Consider the following 16,560-nt stretch of genomic DNA (forward strand, 5'->3'; position numbering starts at 1 on the left):
TTTTGAACTCAAATAATTATATTCATTTGTTTCTTTTTAACTTATAAAACTCATCAATCTGATTATATCTGCATATTCGTAAAATTACCTGAGGCCCGTTACGTACAGCGTGCTACTGGGGAATTTAATTTAAACTGTAATAAAAAACGCACAGACTGAAATGAACTTAGAAAGGCGCAATTTTGAAATTCTGCGTTTTATGAAACTCACCTGACACGCATGCTCCTTGTTCTGCACGCTGTTTCCGGTTTTCCTCTTCACCCCTCCTGCCCTCCCTCCTCTCTTGATTGTCAATCTGTCAAGTTGAGTAAACTCAATAAAAATCGAATTTTATTTATATTTTGAATAAGTTTCTTATGTGAAATGTAATATTATGTTGAACTACACCTTAAAAAGTTAGAAGGAACCGTCAATGATAATTTGGTTCAGTTTAAGACGCAATAGGATTATAATATGGTATCCAATAAGATGCAGTCGTCACTGGACGATTTAGTTCAATATACACAGCTTTTCAAGCCGGTGCCCACTGTTCTGCAAGGGACTGTGCTACCTTTTTTGATAATTTACCCGATCGTGTTTTATTCATGGATCGTTGTGTACGGGTTTGAGGACAACTTCGAGGCTGGGTTTGTGAGTGTCGTGGTGGTAGCTACCATACAAATTCTAATTTGTCTCTGTTGCTATTGGAGCGTGCATATTCAGTGTTTCCTATCCTGTTCGTCGGTGAGTAAATTACCTCTTGCAGATAAAAAATTAGTTGTGATTCTGTCATGATATTGTTGCTCTGAGTGATCAATTGAAAGATACCTATTTTCTTGCATTTTAGGTTAAGGACCCAATTCAAGCTGAAATAGTGAAAGTAGTACCAACATCTAACAATGGGTTTTCTGAAATTGTCAAACTTCATCACACTAAGGTACTTTTTTTTTTTTTTTCACTGCCTTGTCATCATGTTTTTGCATCTTACACATTGATCTTCATTTATTTCAGTCAACTACAAAAGGTAGTGTTCATCCAGATGTATGGTTTATATTTCAAAAGAGCAAATATGTTTATGACTGGGAGAAGAAAACATTTCACACCATTGAGTTTCCAACAAACAAGACTTATGAGGAGTATATGGAGTCTAAAGGGTATACTGATGATGAAGCCATCGATATAGCTGAAAAGGAGTATGGGAAAAATGAAATGATTATGGTAATACAGCACATTCCGTTTTAATAATAAGTAAACATACATATAGTCAGGTTAAAAAGTCATTAATGAAGTGTAATATATGCATCAATCCATTAAAAATGAGAATACTAAATTTTTTATTAAAATCACTGAAATATTATGTTTTACAGACATTATAATAAAAAACCAAACCCCTGAAGGAATTATGAATGTACTAAGGAACACCCTTGAAACATACCCTACTCATAACATTTCTGTTTCACCAATCTAAGAACAATAGGCATATTGAAGAACATTTTAATTTAATTGGGAATTTTCACATTTTAAATTTACTGGAAACTGGAACTATCAATGCTATACACAATGTTTTTATGTATTGTTAATTGATTTACTTTTGAAACTATTGTCAGGCAGAAAATTGATTCAAAGGGTATATCACAGTTGGTATTAAAGTTGTTGAAAAACATTGCATATTGATCACTTAAAATGTCTCATATACAACACAAAATATACATATTATAGTAACTGGACTTGTTTTAAAAGTATCTTACACAATAAACCTTTTTTTACATATTACACATCAAGTTATGAATGTTGCAGGAAACTATGCTTGTGTGTGTACATATTATGAATATAAATGACTTATTAATATTTATCAGTTCATGTCCAAAAGAATTCATGAATACAGAGTGTCTGTGTTTCAGCAACCTTACATACAAGTCATTGGTAATATGAAAATTTGTTCCAGGTTGTTCCCGAGTTCATGGAACTGTTTAAAGAAAGAGCTACCGCACCATTCTTTGTGTTCCAAGTGTTCTGTGTTGCTCTATGGTGTTTAGACAAGTACTGGTACTATTCTATATTTACCCTTGTCATGCTTGTGATGTTTGAGTGCACCCTAGTACAGCAGCAGCTAAGAAACATGGCTGAAATTAGGAAAATGGGGAACAAACCCTATAATATAAATGTATACAGGAATAGGAGATGGCGACAAATAATGAGCGACCAGCTCTTGCCTGGGGATGTTGTGTCTCTCATAAGGTCTACCAATGATAACTTAGTCCCTTGTGATATTGTCCTCCTCCGAGGTTCATGTATAGTTGACGAGTCAATGTTAACTGGAGAAAGTGTCCCTCAAATGAAGGAATCTATTGATAATGAAAAAAACCTCAAACAAAACTTAGATCCAGAAGGTGATGGAAAACTACACATGCTGTTTGGTGGTACCAAGATTGTTCAACATTCCTCACCTAGCAAAGGCACTTCAACAGCTCTAAAGGCGCCTGACAATGGGTGCATTGGTTACGTTATTCGTAACGGTTTCAACACGTCACAAGGAAAGCTATTAAGAACAATTTTGTTTGGTGTTAAAAGGGTGACTGCTAACAATCTTGAGACATTTGGTTTCATTTTATTTTTACTTATCTTCGCGATTGCCGCGGCTGCATATGTTTGGATTAAGGGTTGTGAGGATCCTGAGCGGAACAGATACAAACTATTTTTAGAATGCACTTTGATATTGACCTCAGTTGTGCCACCTGAATTGCCAATTGAGTTGTCACTAGCTGTTAATACTTCATTATTGTCGTTATCTAAGTTAGCAGTATTTTGTACGGAACCTTTCAGAATACCGTTCGCCGGAAAAGTAGAAATATGCTGTTTCGATAAGACTGGTACTCTAACAAGTGATAATTTAGTTGTAGAAGGCGTAGCCGGTATAGAAAACCACAAAGATGCTACAGTCATTCCACTATCTCAAGCACCAATGGAAACAATACAAGTGTTAGCATCATGCCATTCTCTTGTACAATTGGATGATGGCGTGGTTGGTGATCCTTTGGAGAAAGCTACTTTGAAAGCAGCAGAGTGGAACTTGACCAAAGGAGATGCTGTCGTGCCAAAGAAAGGAAAGTCACCAGGCTTGAAAATAGTCCACAGAAACCACTTCTCAAGTGCCCTTAAAAGAATGTCTGTTATAGCAGGCTATCAGGTCAACGAAAGAGGTTTTATAGAAACCCATTACATTAGTAGCGTAAAAGGTGCCCCAGAAACCGTTAAGTCTATGCTCAAAGAGGTTCCTAGTCATTATGATCACGTTTACTTGACTCTCTCGAGACGAGGTGCGAGAGTCTTGGCGTTAGGTTATAGGAATTTAGGGAAATTAAGTTCTCAACAAATTAGGGACATGTCTCGCGAGGACATTGAATCTGATTTGACATTTGTTGGATTTGTAATTATTTCGTGTCCATTGAAAACCGACTCGAAGAGGGCGATAGCCGAAATAGTGAATGCTTCTCATTCCGTTGTGATGATAACTGGAGACAACCCATTGACTGCGTGCCACGTAGCTACGGAACTGAAGTTTACTCAAAGAAAGGAAGTTCTAATTTTGACAGAAAGTGATAGTAAGTGGGCTTGGAAGTCCATTGATGAAGAGGTAAACCTTCCTGTGAATCCGTTTAAGACTTCGAAGCAGTTGACCGCGAAGTTTGACCTGTGTATAACGGGGGAGGGTCTGACGTACCTGAACGAGAACCATTACAAGTTCCTGTTGGAGCTGATGCCCCATATCAAGGTGTTCGCGAGGTTTGCTCCGAAACAGAAGGAGTTCGTCGTGGTGACTTTGAAGGCACTCGGTTATACGACGCTCATGTGCGGTGATGGAACAAACGACGTCGGTGCTCTGAAACATGCCGATGTAAGTAAAATTACTGTAATCAAAAAATTATATATGATTTTCATGCTCAGATCTGTTACTGTAAATATAATAATAAAAACAAATCGAAAATAAAAGTTTCAGTCGAAAAATTGATAATGCGCCACAGAAACGAAGAAATAGGATGATTAAAATTTTATTAATAAAAATACATAAAATTTTCGTGTCAGTGAAATTTACTATAGAGGTATTATGTTTGTTTTTTTTATCAGGTTGGCGTAGCAATTCTCGCTAACGCACCGGAAAAGCCACGAGAGAGGCCTCGGGAGGAGCGAGCTGTGGAAGAGGCCCCGCGTCGGCCCGCCAATAGGCAGGAGGCCCGCGCCGAGGCGGCCGCGCGCCTGCGCCGGGCCATGCGCGAGCTGGAGGAGGAAGACACGCAACTAGTGAGGCTCGGCGACGCCAGTGTCGCGGCACCCTTCACCAGCCGACTCTCCAGCATATTCTGCAGTAAGTCTCAGTGCATCAAGTTAATGTCTTGGTACTTTGTGCTGTGACTAATTGTAGCAGACCAAAAGCGTAACATAAATCAACAGGTGAATGTTTCTATCCGCTTAACTTGTATTAACGCGACAAAGAGTTTTACATAATCTTTAAAATGTTTGCGTTTTTATTTTATTTTTATCGTAAAAACCTAGCAAAGATTTTAGGTAGATTTATTTTCTGACCATCTATATTCCCTTAAAGTATTTTCAATAGTTTTTTTTTAAATTGATACCCACCAAAACTACTGCACAGGTACAGGAATCGTAGGACAAGACAGTAAAGTGGAAATGGAATAAAGTATTTCTTTTTCATTTTCACCTATAATCGTTTAGGTTTCAGTTTCAAAAATAACTTATTAACCGCAATAGTAAAAATCAAACTGTGAATTTAAAAATTTTCGCCCCCAGTTTGCCACATAATCAAGCAAGGTCGTTGCACGCTGGTGACTACCCTGCAGATGTTCAAGATCCTGGCTCTGAACGCGCTCATCCTGGCGTACAGTCAGTCGGTGCTCTATCTCGATGGCATCAAGTTCTCGGACACGCAAGCCACGCTGCAGAGTCTATTGCTGGCCTCTTGTTTCTTGTTTATTTCTAGATCGAAGGTGAGAGCGTTTTTCTTTTCATTCACAAAAAAGAGATTGTCATGCTACACAACATCGGTATGAACTGCTTGGCGAAACTGTTTTCGTAGACATTTGTAAAAAAGAATATTCTAATGATACATATGTTATTTTTTTAATACTTTGGATCATAACTTTTCGTTTTACGACGTATCTAATTAATAATTTTATTTTATTTGAGGTTTGCACCCACGTATTTATTGGGTTTCCCGACTAGTTTCGGCCCCAAGTAGTCCTCGATTACGAACTGACGTGGCGCGTGTCGTGAGTTGCCACTTGTGTCAATTTTTCAGGAGTAAAACTTACTGTGACCAAATTTAGACCTGTCCCTAGAGAAATTTATTTCCGGCAGTAATTAAACCCTGTATTTTTATTTGCAGCCACTGAAACAGCTATCGAAGCAGCGTCCATTGCCGAACATCTTCAACGTTTACACAATAATGACGGTACTGACGCAGTTCGCTGTGCACTTCGTGTGTCTCGTGTACCTGGTGAATGAGGCCACGGCACGGTCGCCTGGAAGGTAACAACTAATATTATACATATTAAGAATTAAGTAAATAGAAGATAAAAATCGAAACTTGTTTAGTTAATTTCATAGTTTTTTAGACATGTACATTTGCATGATACAAAATGTTTGGCTTTTGTAATAATTGGTTTTGCTTGACAGTTTAATTGGTTTTGTTTTCTATATCGAAACTCTAAAGCAAGCTGTAATACTGTTCTAATGATAATTCCGTTAGTTATAGACACTTTACCGATAATAAGTGGGAAAAGAGATAGAGCGTTTTATATATAGTCTTAGCGTTTTTACTTTAGTAGTACCATATTTGGTACGACGACCTGGTGAAAGCCGCTGGGTCTCGTTGGATGCAGGTAGCAATGAACCTTTCGCCCTGGAAAACGTATGGAGAGGCATATCTCCAGCAGTGGAGCTATAGGCTGAGATGATGAGTACATGTTTTAAAGTATAAAATATTATTTGCAGGGACACGAAACCCCAGTTGGAGATGGACCTTGCTGAGGACGAAATCCGGGAGTTCGCCCCGGACCTCCTCAACAGCACCGTCTACATCATATCCATGTCACTTCAGATATCAACCTTCGCTATCAACTATAGGGTGAGCTATAAACTTGTAACGCATTGTGATCCTGAAACAAAACCCCTTATGATCATAATTAGTTTTATAAGAACACTATTGAGGTGTAAGTTTTAAGTTTGTGTATGATTTATTTAAAATGGAAAATGAATGTTTGTCAATATGTGGCTAACTGTTTTTACTTTGTCTGATACAATAATACTTTCCCTGTCGCAGCCAACTAGCTTAATTCAAGTATCAAACATCTGTCATATAGAAGTTGTGACATTTATTCCTAAAACGCGTTATAATTGCTCAATGATACATCAGTCTCAATCACGCGGCGTCTCAAGATTAAGGACTCCGTTTACGTCCGAAACTAGTCGGGCAATTACTAGAATCGCGTGAATGCTTTGCATCATTTTATAATGAATCATCCTCACGATAGTTATACTTACCGGCACGGATCTTGAGCCCTCGGCGGAAGACTGGGGATCGTATTGCGGATCGTACACTCATGACAAAATAAAACGCCAATCAATTGAATTGGCCGGATGCGTACTCGTCGTTTTGAGGTGCATGCAACTGCATCAAAGAAGGAATCACGAGTGACGGCTTTGACGCGATGCGCTGCGGGCCAATCACTACACTTTCTTCATACCGCAAACGGGACCCAAAAAATCAATATCACACATCGCCGGTTTGCGGTAACTATACCATGACTTAATTTAAGATTCGTTTTTTTTTTCAATCCATTCCCCTTATCCCCAGGGCGAGCCGTTTATGGAAGGCCTGCGCGACAACAAGCCGCTGCTGTACAGTATCGTGGTGTCGGGCGGCGCGGTGCTGGCGCTGGCCGCCGGCGTATTCCCCGACCTCTCCAGCATGTTCGAGATCGTCTACTTCCCGCCAGACGTGAGTTCATCTCAGATTCAGTGAGACGAGAGAGGGAGCTACGCGATTTTATATTCGCTAAAGTCCTTCATAATCGGGAAATCATGATTTACTTCTAAATATGACTTAAAAGTGGTATGATGAATGAACCCATGAAGGAATGTAGGTTAATTCAATTTTTACTGCGTACCTGGAGATATATGGACGAGTCTGTGCGTGTGACCGTTTGTTACTCCCTCTCCCGACACAGTGAATCCACTTTGCAGCAGCATTATCCTTAAAATCGATTGTAGAATATGATTAGTCTGTTCGTAATTTCGAAAATTACATTTGCTCAAACATTCACAGTTAATTTAACTGTATAATGTCTTCGAACGCTAATGTATCACATGAGTAACTAAAAATTATTTTGTTTCAGTACCGGCTTATCCTTGTCCAAGTGTTGATAGCAGACATGGTGTTCGCCTACCTGGTGGACCGGCTTTGCCTCATCCTGTTCGGCGAGGGTCTCTCGCGAAGAGTGACGTAACGCCGAATGTTACGCAACGCGACAACATTCTATCGTATTACTAATATAGGCAAATGTTTTTGTTCACAGATTACTTATTATTACATAGATACTTGGATTTTTATACTCATTTCTATAGGCAAATACGATATTTTTAATACTAATAATAATATTCGAATTCTAGAAACTTTGTTTAAAAAATATGCTAATTATATATTATGATACCGAAAAAATAACATTCCATTAATATTTCAGTTTAAAACATTACGTTTGAATTTTGAAGCAAAAAATGCTAATATAAAAACGCGCATGTTCAAATCAAAACGTTTAAAAAACTACTTACAAAAGCGTCACGCACACAGTTGCGTGCAAAAGTGTGTTACTATTTCGTTATTATTATAATGTATGTATTTGTTTCTAGAAACGTTATCACAAGTCTAGTATCTGAATAATATATAATCCTTGGATATTTCGTGTAAATATCTCAAATTATAAACAAAGTACGTTACTTGTCGATGTGGTTGCCATGGCGACGGTGTAACCGCTCAAATAATATGTGCATTTAAATATGACGGATAAATGTGTTGATGGTATTTATTATAAAATATAATTGTGTAGCTAAATGTAATTTTATTGTTTTATTTTATTACATCTATGTACATTTTGTCCCTGGCGTTAGTAACACGGCCTTATTCAAAAGTAGCCCAGAAAAAATACCCTCAGTGTCAAGTAGGCAGCAGTTACGTTATAGTGATAAAAAATATATTTATGAACTTAAACTACTAAAGTGTAGATTAGGTATTAAAAAAAACAAATAAGGTATTTACAACACAGTGACACTTATTTATTCCAGTATTTCACAAATACATGATCAACCTATACTATTCGTATCGCCTATGAACATGGAACATTCAGATGCGAAAGGAGAGTAAGGTCGCAATAACGTCCGTTGGGGTTCAGGCACTTGCTATCACGCTATCACTTAGTGCTTCCAGTCGCCGAGACCACCGAGACCGCCGAGACCGCCGATTCCGTAGCCGAGACCACCGTAGCCCAAGTTGTAACTGCCGAGGTCAAGGCCGCTGTCGGCGTAGCCGCCGAGGCCAAGACCTGAAGCGTAGGCGTTAGTAATGGGTGCGGCGGCAATAGGGGCGATAGGTGCAGCAGCAATCGGGGCCACAATCTGCTTGCTGACCACGGGAGCGGCGACGTAGCTTTGTGGGTGAGCGGCTGGGCCAATACGCTTCACTACGGCGTTGAATCCTGAGACGGGGTCGGCGGTATAGTCCACCACTCTGATGGTGCCGTCAGGTTCCGTCAGAGAGTACGAGCCCTTGACAACGCCTCCGTCGCGGGATTCCGTCTGCGCTTTGTTGTCACCAGTCACGGGGTCGTTGACAGCGTAGTTGAAGCCATAACGAGGAACTGACTGGAAAACGAAAGGACATTAGTATGACTTTGTTTCGTAGAATTTTCTAGATGGATAGAAGGTTTCCTTACGATGCTGCTGGTAGCAATGGGTAGATCGCCATACCCGGAGGGGGCAGCCGACGCTACGCCGAGCAAGCATGCAATCTGTAAATAAATGCGACACATGGTAATAATCTACCATACATTACAAGTATTAAAATGAAGCCAAAAAGTCTAACGCTCTAAAAAGTCAATCGACGTCTGGATACGATTATTACAGAGCTTTCACATTATGTTCATACGAAATGTCACAATCCTGTCCCTGGTAGCAAAAATTAAACATGTAAAGATAGAACGTTGATCTTCGGCTTACCGCGATGAAACTGAACATGTTGCTAGATGTCAGTGCGCCTGAGAACGTTATCCAAACTGTGTGTATAATGTTATAATGAGTTTTAGACCCGATGCTCGTATTTATACGCTCGCCGACTCCATATTTGTCAATTCCTGACAATCCTTGGTAGTTTCACGCTTATTGAGTATTCAAGTTACGCACCTTCGAGTACATTTTCATAACGTGTCCTAAAACCACCGGTAATTAGTTAATTGTTTACGTTCGCTCTCTTAGTAAAACGTCGTAATTGTTTCATCAGATTCCTGTGGGTAAGGCTAGTAGGAATAAAATTGTGTGAGGGGGGGCTCATTGCTTGTCGGTTATAGGTAGTCTTGCTAGTTTGTCTTTATTCAAGCATTTTACTCTGTCAAGTAGGTACCTAATACAGTAATAGTAACAACCCTTGAATTTGTGATACAATGAGTGACAGTGATATAAGAAAGTATTTGAGAACATGAGATGTTGGACCCTAACTATACTCTATTTGTTTATGAATTTAAAAAAGGTAAACAATATTTTCATAGACCTTTGTGTCTTTTTTTTATACGAACACGTAATAAATAAATAAATATCTGAATTTTTAAATGTTGTATTCGATTGGGTATGTTTATTGTTGTTTACCATTGTTTTTAGGCGCATTGGATTTATATCTGAATTTTAGACTAAAATACACTCCAAGAGTGTTAACTTTTTTTTAAGTCTCAAACAAATTGAGTAAATATACCGAGTGAAGTGCGGTGACGGACATGTCGGTGTAAAGACAATTATTACATTGATATAGAGGAGCTTTAGTTCGTTATTTTTCTTACAAAACTTTATTTTGACCGGTTCATTAAAAAGATATATTATAATTTAGTGTAACATACATTAACTGTTATTTACTAAAAGTATTCAGAAGGATGACTTATACGTCGTTCCGTGGCTTTGGCAATAAAACATCTTAGGTAGTATCCAGTCTTAGTATTTACGACGCCCGTGGGACGCCGGAGGGGTGATCTTTCTTGTGACCGCACCTTAATAACTTGTTACTAGTATGTGCCCTCGTCTTTTAATACCTACTTAAAAGAATATCTGCAACATTTTTTAGTGACATGCCTTTACGAAGAAAACTATAGCAACTGGTAGAGACTGTTACTGATAAATGGTAATAGATAGTTACAACCTATCTTTTTTTTACCTTTAATGCAATGCTGTTGTGACGCAACTTGGGAGGCCTATGTCCAGCAGTGGACTCAATAGGCTGAGTTGATTGATTTATTTAATTTACAAAGCTCTAAAAAAAAATAGATTGCTGGACACTTGTACTTTTGATATCGACAGTACCTACCCGAAAACAGAACACATTTGCCGGTACAGGAATGAAGAATTCACATGCAAATTTACAATGAAGTTGGTGAGTTAGTTCCAAGATTTTAAATGCTTACAAAAGCTTTTATCTGTTCATATCCATAAACTGCAGACGTGGATCTTCCCAATTGCACGCCATCGAGATCTATCTTCATCTTCTCGCATCCAGCCAGGGCCGGATCTAGGGGCCCAGAGGTCAGAGGCAACAAAGGAGTGGGGGCTCCCTTGGTTCCAGGTATTTTCATGCAGTGAAAAATTTATCGAGCTTTTTTTTTAGATGCATAAGTGTCAATAATGTGGGCTTCTACCGTGGTTTCATTTTTTTTTGTATTTCATCGGGAGCGCTGGGCCCCTAGGCACTGGCCTAAAGTGCCTTATGGATAATACGGCACTGCATCCAGCTCATGCTAGAATTTCTTTCTATGAATATGTAAGTACGTCGTACAATAGAATATTCGTATTACCATTGCCTATCCTAATCAATGGTAGTCTTGTCAATCTCAATCCATGTCCTAATTCCCGTGGCTTCGCTTAATGAAGGCGTAACAGCCGTGTTAACTGTCCCATACATGTACTGTTAACGCGCCGATTTGATTGGTTATTATTCTGCTTCGTGATCCCCATTTATGTGTTCTATTGGTCCCGTTTTGACGTGCTTAGAGTACTAATCATTTCGGTAAACTGTATCCGTTATAGGAAAAGTATAGAAGATTGAAAGATATTAATGTTTGTTTTGAAGTCGAGTTTAAACATTAAAAACTAGTGAACATTTTTAAGCCTCAATTTAAAAAGAAGGGTGTTATAAGTTTGACGTTTCTCTTAGTCTGTCTGTGGCGTAGCTCTCGAAGGGATTGACCGATTTCAATTTAGTTTGTTTTGTGTTAAAGATGCATTATTAGCGAGTCAGAGAAGACATGTCTGATGAAAGTCAATTAACAGTTGTGGGGGGTGAAAGCTTTTTCTATATTATCTTGTGATTGGAAAGAAAACTCCCTAAAGGGTAGAATATTTTTTTCTTGAAAAATCAAAAAACATTGAAATATGCAAAGAACATTCGAATGAAATGCCGCTGGGTTGTGTGCGATCTGTGGATCAATGGATAATACAAATATCTGTGCCACACTGGGTTCAAACCTGCGGTACATTGCACACAATGATAGTTAGCGTTACGACGCTCTTAACAACCAACCGAGCAATGGAACTATTACCACTAGGAACATGAGAAGCATTTTTACCCCAATGCATTGAAAGAAGGGTGATTAAATGTGGATTGACATAGCCCACCCAGCGCTATCTTAAAATACAGATTATCATTTAGGATATCTAAAAACAACTTACAAGGAAAATATTTACAGAAAACACTTCGAAACATTGTATTAGCACACTGCGGACCTATTTTAGCGATTGGACAATGTATTACGAAAATACCGCGGTACCGCGCGCCTATCTTTGTTTGAAAATATTCATAGATTCATACATTGTGTCTTCACTCGTTATGCTTTCGATAGCAATAATAATTAAGGTTGTTTAATATGTATTATGTTACATACAGAACTAGTATTGAAGAGATTTACATGTCTAATTTGCTTATTACAGAACGTCTACAGTAGGTATGTGGTTATAATACGCGCCTGTAACCATAAAATTATGAAAGAAATCTTCAAAGTTCATAATATTTTCTTTCTTGTCGTCTTTAGTGTGAATTTTGTCTTGTTTTTCAATTGAAAGGGTTTATTTTCTATTTTAATATGTTTTATTTATTTATTTAATTATCACACTAATCTACCATTACAGGTTACTTAACCTAATGCGGTAGCTAGGACTAAACAAAGGTCTAAGTATTTATGTGAACTAGGGTTTTAGAGATTGAATTATTATGTACCTAGGTACTTTTAGTTAATTTACCTTAAGAAGCTTTCCTTAGATATTTACAAATTAAAAAAAAATCATAGTGGACGTTATAATTTGTAGAAACGAAAAATTATGTCATTTAATATTCTTACAAATATAATAAGACAGTCTATATCTAATAGACAGCTAATTAAGTGCTAAATTAATTATAATTAGAAGAAAACTTCAGCTTGCCACTCTTGTGTAAGTAGTTTATTTGTTGACAGCTAGCAACGCGACTCATGTAATTTATCTAGGCGCGCAGTTGCAACTAATTCGGGCTCACTCGACCGCCTCATTACCCCTTTTCAGTGGAAACACTCTTTCCACTCAGACTTACACAAATTCACATTTGCAATCAGAGCCCGGAGAAAAGTTCCTCCTACAGTCGGCCCACCCCCCCACCCCCCGCGCCGCCTTTAATTAACAGAAAGTGGTTCATTAGAGCTTATTCATTAAAGCAAGGAGTAATTAGCGAACTCTAATGAATGCTGTAATAATGTAAGAGAGGCCGCGTCGGACTGCGGCCCGACTTCTAGATTAATCTAGAAGCTGGGAATAATTTAGTAATGGCGTTAATTTATTAGTGTGCGGATTGCGGGAATTAAAGGGATACAATACGCTGTTAGGTTGTGTCGGCTTGCGAAGGCTTAGTTGGGAGGACAGGCCTTGACGGGATACTGGAAGTTGCATTTACTTAGCGTTTAAATGTTAACTGACGCTAAGAATGTTCAATAAGGACAACTTACTGCAAAGAAATCTACTTAGGCATAGGTAGCTACATATACCTACTTGGTTTCTTTTCTATGCATTTAACATAATTTGGGAAAAAGACCTTACTTATTGCGGTAGGTATTTACAATAACAGTAAGTTATGGCAATTATTTAAAAGTTTCAGTTGAAATTATTTGCAGAAAAAAGTGATAGGTTCCTACTTATCTAACGTATATATATCTTTGTAAATACTATAATAAACTAAAAAAAAACATGTTCAGTCCCTACTATACATACCTTATGAATGTAAGTTTGTTCACTCGAAAAATAATTAACCGATCGTCATGAAACTTTGCATACATAATAATACATATTCTTGGAGGGATAACAAGTAAAATAGGGTTTATTTTAATCAACTTCAAAAATCAGTATTATTCTTCACAGCAATATACCCAGCAGGCGGAGGACCACTGGTCATACATAAAAAGCAGTTCCAAATCATCACATAAAAATAAAAACTGCTCCCTATTAAAATGAAATTAAACTACTTTTACGGATTTTATCGCGGTTTAATTTTTGATTTTAGTTAGCGACGATTCGACACCTTTGCAGGTATCATGGTCACGGGCAGACTGAGATGGTGTTCGTCTTGACAGAAGATGTCGCTCGTTCTACCTTCATATTTTTAATTAATTATTTGTGGTCCGACCCACGCAGTATGAGCTCACCGTGTCGTGATGTCTTGCAGCGCTGCTCTTGGGTTATCTTTTATCCTTATCAAAAATTAAACCGCGATAAAATCCGTAAAAGTAGTTTCATTTCAATGTCTAACATTCGGGTAAACCTAAGAAACCACTATGTAACTGCTCCCTATTTAAACTAATTGAAACAAACCACCGTTCAACACATTCTTATTTAGTGACCCGTTCTTACTGTTCCCAGTGTCTTCCTCAAATATTCACAACAGAGCATCGTTCAGACTGAAAAGTTTTATAAAAATCTTAGTGAAGCTAAAACACCTGAACTCTTGTCGTTTGGACTATTGAACGATGTTTTACTAACTTCAAACCTTATTGTGTGTTTTTTAACTAAACTACATTTAAAACTTAAAATAATACATATTATAATATCAACTTATAATATTGCTAAATAGGCAGAAAAAAGAAAATCAAAATTGATGTATTCAAATTGAGCTACTAGGTAGCACTTTTTGAATGTCAAATTACATCGGACAGCACCCAGATTCGCCCACACTTCAACGCCTTTTAAGTGCTCTTGCTGTGAGATAAGAAACGGCGCAACAAACTCCCAAGCAGTACCCTGTATACAATCAATATACTCCTACAATAATCATCTTCTCATATACCTATATTCAGCAATGAGCATTTACACCAACCATTGATTATTTCTGTAACCAAAAAAAAAGTGGCTGATTTATATGGCATTTAGAAGTCGTATATTTACGTGTGTCGTGTTCATAGGACCTATTACCTAAACTCTTTGATGACCAAACTTTTTATTCTTGTAAATAAACGGTAAGTTATCAGACTATCCGACAGACTTATTAATAAGTTCGAAAAATAATTAATTAAACCTGTGGGCGTACCAATGAAATGGCTAGAAACCTTTTTTAGATAGCACAAAAAATGGCGCTGGTATTTTCAACTAAATTGAAACAAATATGTAAAATTAAAATAATAGTTCACACATACTGTAATTAATACAGTTCAAACTCCAGATAACTACGTTTGAAGCCAAACTCATTCTCGAACGAATCTCAGATTTCCATAAAGAAAATAGCGGGAACCGAAGGGCCAACGTTCATTAGTATTCTACCAAATAGGATCGTTGTGTTCTTCTTGCATGTCGGGAACGTAGCATGTTACCCATGGTTCGACGGACAGCGAACACATAATGATGTATGCTAACGTTATTAAAGTGTATCATAATAAGCTCAGACTGAAAGAAAACAACGTACAGTACGCATATCAAGTTTGGGAGCAACGTGTTGGAGATTTTGAGGTTATTTTTTTAAGAACTAAAACTTTTTTTTACAGGTAAGTATAACTTCTGAGTTTTTAAGTAGAGCGATGAAGGGATTATAGCAATTATTTATTATTTGTTTGTTTTAGATTAAAAGAAGATGAAAATAGGGATGAAGATAATGAGAAGATGAAATAGGTTAGATATAAAGTACTGGTTGAGAATAATTCAATAGTTACTACTGTTTTAACAACAAAAACATGTAAGAAATTTCCAATAAAAACTACTCTCAGCCCAACTTAATAAAATCTTTAAGAGGCTGTTATTTCGCATTAAATGAAAAGATAATCAATAAAATCTGTTGATCCAATCCGAAATTCTTTAAAAAAATACAAACCTCCTCTTCCATTTCACTTATTTTCAGTCATGAATTTAGTCCAAGAATATTTCAAGGTTCAGAACTCATAACAAAATACAGTCGAAGATGGTAAACATGTAAAGTTCTATAATTAGCAGCCATTTTATTGCCATTACTGAGTAAAGCTATAGAACTGAGCTACGAATTGGGAATAGAGTTTATAGTGTTCAGTGTAAACAATGAGCTAATATGACGGTTTCTGTACAAAACTCAATCTAGAAACTAGTAATTGACAGCTAAATTTATTTGTGATTAGGTATTTCAAGCGTTAAAATTTATGTCGAGGATAATTATTATATTCAACCATTACTTTTACCTATACAACTGTCAAAAAATAAGCTGTGCACATTTTTTTAAACCATGAATATTTTCTATTATTAACCTAAAACGAAATGGTCGCTTAAAATACAAATTAACTAAAAAGCTTGACACCTAAAGCTTATTAACACTCATTCACCGTTTGGCAGCTGTATAACTGATCAGTAAAATAGAAAACAAAAGAATTACCAACAACGTACAGTATTCAACCAAAATCTTTCAAAACTTAAAATCTGCTCTTTAAACAAAACGTCAAATATATCTGCGAAACTTATTGCGCGGGTTGTACGATGGACAGGGGCTCTCGCAGTGACCCTCACAGCCTTACGTAAAGTTAACAATTGCTCCGGGTCGAACCCAAGTCAAGACATGGACAACCTTGTTAATACACAAATGAGATCATTCTTAAAACTTATATTCTTGTTATGAAATGTAAAAGCAAATGTAGGTCCCGTACTTTAGTTTTTAGAAAGGTATATCTTAATTTTTGCTTAATATCAGGCCTGCCTATTTGGTTCTAGTGTATTCTTTTCCAAAAAAAATGGTTTTCATACCAGGTTTATTATTTGTGACCGTCTGTGGTGTCTTTAATAATTAATAATATC

The 16,560-nt window shown here is 37.2% G+C and overlaps 2 protein-coding genes across 5 annotated transcripts; one reads left to right on the forward strand and one right to left on the reverse strand.

Moving 5' to 3' along the window:
* The first annotated feature begins 33 nt into the window (after positions 1–33).
* Positions 34–8,109, forward strand: LOC113501493 (manganese-transporting ATPase 13A1). The gene is made up of 10 exons (XM_026882662.1): positions 34–723; positions 827–916; positions 991–1,197; positions 1,925–3,874; positions 4,105–4,342; positions 4,786–4,982; positions 5,381–5,523; positions 5,989–6,121; positions 6,851–6,994; positions 7,392–8,109. Exons 1-10 carry the CDS (start codon positions 454–456, stop codon positions 7,500–7,502), a joined length of 3,483 nt encoding a protein of 1,160 aa, XP_026738463.1. The 5' UTR covers positions 34–453; the 3' UTR covers positions 7,503–8,109.
* A 192-nt stretch (positions 8,110–8,301) lies between these two features.
* LOC113501496 (larval cuticle protein A2B-like) lies at positions 8,302–13,562 on the reverse strand. 4 transcript variants are annotated; one of them, XM_026882668.1, is made up of 4 exons: positions 13,534–13,562; positions 9,265–9,473; positions 8,982–9,056; positions 8,302–8,910 (listed from the first exon to the last, which is right to left on the reverse strand). In XM_026882668.1, exons 2-4 carry the CDS (start codon positions 9,280–9,282, stop codon positions 8,464–8,466), a joined length of 540 nt encoding a protein of 179 aa, XP_026738469.1. In that variant the 5' UTR covers positions 9,283–9,473; positions 13,534–13,562; the 3' UTR covers positions 8,302–8,463. The 4 variants fall into 4 exon arrangements, with proteins under 4 accessions (XP_026738469.1, XP_026738471.1, XP_026738470.1 ...); XM_026882670.1 differs by lacking the exon at positions 13,534–13,562 and adding an exon at positions 11,097–11,285; XM_026882669.1 differs by lacking the exon at positions 13,534–13,562 and adding an exon at positions 10,710–10,764.
* Between the last annotated feature and the right edge of the window lie 2,998 nt (positions 13,563–16,560).

This window comes from Trichoplusia ni, chromosome 15, assembly GCF_003590095.1.
Source record: "Trichoplusia ni isolate ovarian cell line Hi5 chromosome 15, tn1, whole genome shotgun sequence".
Taxonomy (NCBI): Eukaryota; Metazoa; Arthropoda; class Insecta; order Lepidoptera; family Noctuidae; genus Trichoplusia; species Trichoplusia ni.